This window comes from Cyprinodon variegatus, unplaced genomic scaffold (genome assembly GCF_000732505.1).
Source record: "Cyprinodon variegatus isolate N-32 unplaced genomic scaffold, C_variegatus-1.0 Scaffold1859, whole genome shotgun sequence".
In the NCBI taxonomy this organism is placed as follows: Eukaryota; Metazoa; Chordata; class Actinopteri; order Cyprinodontiformes; family Cyprinodontidae; genus Cyprinodon; species Cyprinodon variegatus.
Genome location: NW_015152312.1, coordinates 67984 through 76456, shown reverse-complemented (window position 1 = coordinate 76456; position 8473 = coordinate 67984). Strand labels below are relative to the sequence as shown.

The window sequence follows — 8473 nt, the reverse complement described above, 5'->3', positions numbered from 1 at the left end:
ATCTGACTGGATGATCTGGTGAACTGGAAAGTGACCTGAGATGACATGATGTGAATTGGAGCTATAGAAATAAACTGAATAGATGAGTTAAAGATAAACTGGCCTCAGCAGCTGTAACTTTGGTGTTATGGTCAACACACTTTGCATTAAGTCTATTTTGTAAGTCTCTTTGGATAAAAGCGTCTGCTAAATGCATAAACATAATGGCGCCAGTTTGGATCGGTTTTTCCTCTGCATCAAGATGCAATAAAAGATCAAAAGTAGAAACAATTAATTGAGAAGCTGAAAAAATTCAGAATACAAAAAAAAAGCATTAAAAGTGAATATAGAAAGTAAAAATGGGAAAGAATAACATCTTACATTCAGAAAAATTAGTTTAAAATAAATATTTAATTTAAAAAAAGGTAAAAATTAAACCAAAATCTGTCAGAAAAATCCTTTAATTTTACAAACTGAAACCTGAAACTCCAGGAAATGATGGAATCAGCAGCAGGGTGTGACCCCCAAGGTGACCCGGATCCCTCACCTCTTCCAGAAAGAAGCTCCGCCCACAACCTGAGATCAAAGGAACCAGAACCTGATGATGAGAAGATAAAGATGCTGGAGAGAAAAAAAATAATTCAAAGAAATAAACAATAAACAGCTGATTTAATCTCTGCTCTGCACCTTCTCTCTGGACTTTGACTAGGCCATTTTCTGCCTTTAAATGAGCCTTTCCTGTCACTGCTCCTCCTCATGAGACATTTAATAAAAAGCTTTCATGTTTTCTTTAAAAAAAAAAAAAAAACAGTTTTTATTTTCAAAGTAAATAAAATCCTGAAAGTTTCCAGAGGAAGAACCGTAAGCTGCTCTACCTGTGGGTCCGGAACTACCGGAACCACCGGGACAGCTGGCACCGGCGGCTCTCACGCGCACAGGGCGCGCGCGCTCCGCCATGCACGCGCCTGCGCTCGGCCCCGCGCTGCAGGTAGTAACTCCGCCCCCTCCGTTAAACACAATGCCGCCGCTCCGAGCCCCTCCGGCTCCGTTCCGTCCCGTCCGGGTCCAGACTCCGCGGTCCAGTTCCGGAGGCCTCCAGATCCGGACCCACTGAAGGTTTTTCCTCCTCCGACCGAAGGTGAGCTGCTCCGCCGAACCTCGGGGTTCTGGTTCCGGCCGTGTCCGCTGCTGGACCTCGCTGCTCCGCAGTCGGTTCCGGTTCTCCGGGTCAGGCCTGCGGTGCGGTCCGGCTCCGCTCCGGGCTCTTTGTTCCCGGGAAGTTTGCTGGAAGTGACGTCATGGTTCCGCTCCGGACTCCGGCTGGAAAACTGCGGATTTAACGCTTCGGTTCTGCCGGTTCTGCTCAGCCTGGGTTCTGGTCTCTGTGGGGTCCAGTGGGGGTCCCCGTGGGTTCGTGGGTGTTGAACTGTGGATGAGGAGAAGCGGTTCTGATTCGGATGTGGTTTTGGTTCCGTTCTTACCTGAACAAAGATCCAGATCCAGGTCCAGCGGTCCGGATCCGGTTCCGGTTTATTTGCTCCATCAGAACCTTCAGAACTTTGATAAAAGTTATTTGAACAGAAAGTGATCAGAACCCGGAGCTCTACCGAACCGGCGGGTCAGAACTTCCATTAGAACCGTTCAGAACCCTGATGACCCAAAACCGCTGCAGTGGTGCTGAAGTCCCGGTTCTGGATGATCCGGATTAATAAAACTGAATTTTATCTAAAAAGTCTGAAAAGAACTTAGAACTGGATCAGGTGGTTCTGCATTGAAGTCTGTTTACACTGAAACCAGGAGGCGGTTCTGATCCAAAACAAACGTCTGGAACTGGATCCAGGATCCCCGACCCAGTTCATTAGAACTGGAAACCAGAACCTTCAGAACCACAGATTTTTTAAACTTTGTTCTGATTGGCCCGCTGCGCTCGCCTCAGATTAGTGGGTTTGGTTCTGTTCGACCCGACATGGTTCTGTAGAATAAGAACCAAACAGAACCTCCATGTTCTGTAGAGGTTCTGGAAGATGCAGCCCATGGCACCGATGGAACAGAACCGCCAACATGGCTGCCAGCTCAAAACGGCTCCTTGTTTTGGATCAGAACCATTCTGTTGTTCTAAGGCTAGCAGGAACCATGACAGCGCCTCCACCGTGCTTTACCATCAGAACCAAACGTTCTGTGTTCTTTCACCCGTTGCTCCATCAGAACCTTTCCCTCCGAGGTGGGCCGGGTCTTTGAGTCCAGAGAAACCAAAGGGATGGATCAGAGGTTCTGGTCGTGGAGGTGAAAGAATGTGGGGGTCAGAATCGGACCTGGCTGTTCCACCTGCCATCCGGGTCAGCACCGGTTTCTGCTCGGTTCTGTTAACCAAGCAGAACTGGACCCCTTGGTTCCTGATCTCAGAGGAGGGGGAAGAAGCTGCTCCTCTTCCTCCTCCTGTCTTGATGAAAGGTTCTGTAGAATCGGAACCGAACCTTCACCGTTTGCGGGTCGGCTAGCTGCTGGTGGTGAAACCAGAACCGTGGATCCGGCTAATTCTGTCACAGTAGGATTTCTCTGCCTGAAGCAGAACTAATGGTACCAGTCATGGTTCTGGTCTCTGGGTGAAAAATGTTCTGATTCTAACTGGTCAGAACCAGTCTGGGTCCAGTTGGTTCTGCAGAACCCGGAGCATAAAGGTAGAACCTCTCCAGTCTTCCTGCTCTCTGTTTGCTGCAGATCTATGAGCTTCAGCCATGTTGAGGTCCAGGTTCTGATGGACCAGAACCAGAACCAAAAACCAAGTTCTTAGTTACTGATAGGTCCCTCATGACCTTTAGTCCCAGCCATGACACGGCCTCCACCGTGCTTCTTGACCTCCTGGGTATAAACCACTGACCTCTAATTATTCACTGGATTCCTGATTGGCTGAAAAAAGCCGCTGTCCGCCATATTGGTACTCCCCACTCCCGTGCAGTAAAATGCCTCCCTGTTCAGCATCTGGCTGCTAAAACCAGCAGTTTTCTGTCTGCAGGAAGACGTTCCACTGGTAATTTCCCAGTCAGTGGATGAACTAAGCAATAAATCCATCTATAGCGATGGATTCTATAGTTTAGTCTGCAGACTAACATTAGTCTCAGACTAACATTAGTCTCAGACTGACTGGAAGACATTGACTGAGTTAGATACTGACATTGGGTCTAACGTTAGAAAATAGAAAGTAATTCACTGTGAAATGTAAAAGTAGTAAATCTTTATTCAGTGGATGATGATGTCATTTTTAGACCGTTTGGTTTAGTTCTCATTTGCAAAAAGTCATGAAATATATTTTAGGTTATATTAATGGAAAAAAAAGCAACTCAACCTTTTTTCTTCTTTCTTTAGGAGGAAAAAGGGTAAAAAAGGAAAACTCAAACATTTTTAAAGGCTAATGCACAGACAGCATAAATTATATGGATTCATTGATGCATAATTTAAAAATAGGAAAATAGAATTAACAGACATGGACTTCTATGTATAATGTAATTACTATATCAATGTAATAAATTTCTATGTCTATTACATGAACATCATCAATTTAGCACTAATGGCTCATCTGTATTATTCTGCTCCATTAATACATTAATGTTATTGTGATGGATTTATATAATATATGATGGGCTTATTTTTATTATTTTAAGTTAAAGTTAATCTACTGATGCTATGAAACAGCCAGTCTGTGTCAAAGTGATGAATTTATTTTTATTTTAAAAGTCTTCAGTCCCTGAAAATGAGAACATCAAGGTTGTTTGATGCTGTAGCGCACAGATTGTTCACACTGAGACTGGTCTAACTAGGGAGTACCAATATGGCGGCTGGTGGCTTCACTTAAACCCTGTACTACCAATGAGCAATCAGCAATCCAGGGAATAGATAGAGATCGGTGAGATAAACCCATCACAGCGGAACCAGACTGGTTCTGAGCAGCAGAAACTTCCTGGTGGAGGTGTGGTCTGAGCCAACCAATCAGCTTAGAGCTTTCCCTGACTGAGATATTGGCTGAGCTGAAATCCATCGGAAGTGTCGTCCGAAGGCCCATGTTGGCCGATTACATCATAGCACGGCGCCGAGGCCTGTTCGGATTGGAAGATTCCTCGTTATGCGGCCGATAAAAGCATCCATCTTTTTGCCCGGTTGGAGGGAAGGGTCCGCTGTATCCTACGTAGCATTGGGTATCCCATGATGCATTGGGAGTGGAATTAAACCGGCTGACATTTAGGCTCCAATATCTATGCAATGTGGGGATAATAATCTGATATTAGCTGCGTAACGCCGTCATTAGACAGAACTGTAGAAAGGAGCTCCGGATCTGTTCTCTGCCTGCTTTGTGAGTCAGCTGTCGCGGTTGCTAGGCGACAGAGCGTACGCTGAGGGAGGGGCGGAACCAGCAGGTAAACCGGGTCCTTGGATCTGTTGGAGGGCTGCTGAAAATATGGATCAGAACCTTGGTTCTGGTCTTCCAATGATCTTAGGTCCGGTGTCCTTATCGCCATGGCGCCGGGTCACATGTTGGCGATCGGATCTGTGTGGTACCGATAGAGCCCGCTAAACGAGCCGGGTCATCAGAACCATCACGGATGGAAGCAGAGAGAGCAGCCCTGATTCAGAACCTCTAATGACAGAACCTGTTGGGTTCAGGAGGTTCTGCTGAACCTCTGAGGTTCTGGACCTGTAGGTCCACAGAACTTTGGATCCTCCCAGAACCAGCTGGCAGCTGCTCTGTGTGGTTCTGATCAACAGAACCTCTGGTATCAGATGATGTCTGCTGGTTGGGTTCTGTTCTGACCCAATCATGAAGTTTTGTTTGGACCTCAGCAGAACCTCCAGTAGAACGGGCTCAGCTGCTCTGTGATTGGCTCACGCTGATGGACTTGGTACCGCCCCGGTTCTCACATGGACCTGAGCTGCTGCTGCTCCAGAACCTCCGAACCAAAACAGAACTTATTGGACCTGGACTGGAACCAAACTGGTCTTCGTGAGCGTTCATTTGAGATGCTGTGATCCGGGTCCAATCGGGTCAATCCGGACTGACCTCCTGTTCCAGTCGCCTCCGGAGTCCAGGCCCGTCGGGTCCTCCAGTTCCTGGTGGAGTAAACAAGCGCTCCCTGGAGGACCTTTGGTTCTGTAATCCTCCTAGATCCGTTTACTGAGATTCTGAAAGCGCTGATGGGCCTTAACCAGAACCTGAGGAACCCGGTTCTGAAACGTCTGCTCCACAGTCGGAACCTTCCATTTAGGCAGAACCGTCCCGCTGGTTCTGGTTTTAGTGACTTAAGGAAGGATTTTCTGATCTGGGTGTTTTTAATCAGGTTCTAATTCACATAGATCTAGAGTTCTGTTCAAATAGAGCCTGGTTCTGCTGGAGGTTTCTTCCTGTTCAAAGGGAGTTTTTCCTCTCCACTGTCGCTACAAGCATGCTTAGTGTGAGGGATTGCTGAAGAGTCAATGAGTCGATGCAATCAGCTGGTTTTCCTTAGATAGAAAACTTTGAATCAATCTGACTGGATGATCTGGTTGATCTGGATCTATAAAGTGACCTGAGATGACATGATGTGAACTGGAGCTATAGAAATAAACTGCATAGAATTGAATAGATGCAGAACTGACCCGACCCGGTCGGAGAAGCTGGACCAGAACCTCAGAGTGCTGCAGCAGGCCCAGGCAGCGCCTGCAGTGACGAAGCGTCTGAACCAAGCTGGAATTATCCAGTCATTACTGGTCCTGCTGGTTCCCAGTAATGGCGGGTTATCGGATCAGAACCGCCTCCTCTGTCATTACTGGGATCAGCGCTCTTTGTTCTGCTGCGTTCAGGAACGCCTCGGCCTCTAATTAAACTCAATCTGCCGTCTGAGTCTTGTTTTTAGGTGGCAATAATAAAAAGGTTCTGATCCGGTCTGTCTGGTACCGAGTCCCAGAATGATGTCCAGGGATCATGGTTCTGGGGTTCTGACCCGGATGGATCCAAACTCGCTTTGGTTCCTCTGGAAGCTCAAAACTTTCTGTTCTTCTCCTGCAGGTCCGCCCCGATCCGATCGGCCCCCGCTGACCTCTGACCTCTGAGACATGACGGTGAGGTCCGATCCCGTCGGAACCGCCTGCTGAGTTCCAGAGTTCTGGTCCGGTTCTGTCTGAAGCAGAGGAGCAGAAGTTAAAGAAGCTGTTTGGAGGATTTTATCGGGTCGGTTCTGGTTCCTCTTTCCCACTGGCTCTGCTGGCGTTTGGGTCCTCGGTTCAGGAGGAGATGGATCGCCGGGTCGGAGCGACAGGAAGTTGATCCGCAGCCAGAATGTCGTGGAAGAGGAACTACTTTGCGTCGGGCGGAGCGACGCCGGGGATGGTGACGCCTCGCCGCGTGGCGTCCATCGCTCCCAGCAAAGGCCTGAGCAACGAACCGGGTCAGAACAGCTGCTTCCTGAACAGCGCCCTGCAGGTACCGCAGCACACCCAGCAGAACCAGAACCGGGTCGGTCCAAAACACCTGATCCTGGTTCTGATTTAGTTCCTCTGATCTGTCATGGTGCCTTAAAGTATTCACACCCTGGCAGGTCCAGACGGTTCTGACAGGCAGTGGGTCGAACATCTCTAGACAGAGTCTCTGAATTTAAACATCTAGAATCATTTTTCTACGTTTTATTTCTATAAAAAATGTTTTTGGTTTAAATTAATTTAAAAGTTTCTTAATAATCATGAAAAACCTGGAAGGCCTCTGAACCATCACCCTAATCTGCAGCTGTCAGCATCAGAACCGGGTCAGAACCGGACCGGACCACTCCAGAACATTGAACATTCCTCAGCCTGTCCGGGTGTGAATACTTTCGGCCGCCAGCATCTTCCTGATCGGATCAAACCGGTCCTGACCGGTTTCCATGGAGACGATAAAGGAGAGGAAACCCGGTTCGGTTCTGTTTAACGATCAAAGTGGTTCTGGAGGAACCACCGGGTCCATAGAGCAGCGGTTCTGGTTGGTCGTTCACCACCGGGGTCCAAAAGGTCCGAGTCATCAGAACCGGATGTTCTGTCTGGTCTTTTGGACCGGTTCTGGTTTAATGACGGATGAGGAGCAGAACCGCTGAGACGGAAATGTTTTCTAAATGGTTCTGGGCCCCAGATGTCCGACCCGGTTCTGGTTCTAGCAGAACTTAGCCTCTATGTCCCTGCAGCAGCCTGAAGGTCGTCTCCGTCTGAACATTAAGGTCAGATTCAGAACCAAGCTGACGGAACTGGACCCGTCAGAACAGAACCATTCAGAGCCGAGCCTTCGGACCAGAATGATGAGTTCTGCTCCTTCTGGACCAGAACCAGCCTGAGCAGAACTGCCACCAGACGTGGAGCTGGATCGGTTCCACTGAGAGGTTCTGCTGCTGGCAGAACGGGCCGGACGCTAAGAGCAGGCGTCCTGTGGATCAGAACAGACGGCCCGGTTCCAGAACACAGCGACATATTGGCGCCGGCGGGGGGGCAGGAAGGAGCGGGCCTCGGCGCTGACCCAGCAGATCCTGTTAGCAGCATCAACGCGGTTCTGTCTCTGCTCGGCCCGGCTGCGGTTCTGTTTGCTGTCAGGAGGAACTGGGATCAGCCGACCCGGTTCTTCTGACATCCCAGCAGAACCGGGACAGAATTTCTGACCCGTTTCATCCCGACTGAAGATCCAGTTCAGGGAAAACATTCAGAACCAAAATAACTGTTTTTCAGCTCACTGACCGACCCGGTGGGCTGATCCGGTTCTTTCAGAACCACATTCCTGATTCGTTTATCACTGAGCCGATCAGAGGTTCTATGTGGTCCGATCGGTTCTGATGGTTTGAATCTCCGTGGATCGGAATTGGAATCGGACCCATCTGTCTTCATACTGACATCCAGATGTTCTGGTTCCATCGGAGGAAAAGTTTTTGGGTTTTTCCTTCCAGCAGAACCAAAGGTCCGTTAGGTTAGTCCTTCAGTGGTTCTGACCGTATCTATTGACGATGCTGGTTGCCATGACGGCACCAGTCTCAGATCAGAATTCTGGGTCTGATAAAAACCCTGAGATAAAATACAGCCCAGAACCCTGCAGCGGTTCTGATCCAGACCCGGTTCTGCTGTATTAACACTGTGGATGTAAAGGAGACCCATTACTGACCTGGTGGTGGAAATGGAGACAGCAGAGCTTAAAACCATCCAGCAGCCAATCAGAAATCCTCATCAGAGGGACCAGAAGCTGTCGGACGGCGGCACCTATGGAGCTACAGCAGCGACCGCTTTAACTGACGTCGAATGACGAGATTAAACTATAAAAATTCAAACGCTGAAAATTCTCTTCAAAAAAACTAAAATCTGATCATATTTTCATCTTCAGCTGCAGCATTTTTCAGTGAGATGATAACAGCGTCACTGCAGACTTCCTGCAGCTATGATGTCACTACAAGCTGGAGCTGTTCTTCCCAAAAAAGTTAAAATCAATCCACTGGACTTTGTTTCCAAGTTTGAAGACGTTTCT

The 8473-nt window shown here is 48.4% G+C and overlaps 1 protein-coding gene across 4 annotated transcripts in view; it reads left to right on the top strand.

Annotated features, from left to right (window-relative positions):
- The first annotated feature begins 892 nt into the window (after positions 1 to 892).
- Positions 893 to 8473, top strand: part of LOC107104721 (inactive ubiquitin carboxyl-terminal hydrolase 54-like) — a 31095-nt gene continuing 23514 nt past the window's right edge. For 3 of the 4 annotated variants that reach the window (XM_015404797.1, XM_015404795.1, XM_015404798.1), the window contains exons 1-2: positions 893 to 1117; positions 6014 to 6427. In XM_015404797.1, coding sequence (XP_015260283.1) covers positions 6284 to 6427 — 144 coding nt within the window. In that variant the 5' untranslated portion in view covers positions 893 to 1117; positions 6014 to 6283. The remainder of the gene's footprint in view (positions 1118 to 6013; positions 6428 to 8473) is intronic. The other variant, XM_015404796.1, reaches the window with a different exon arrangement.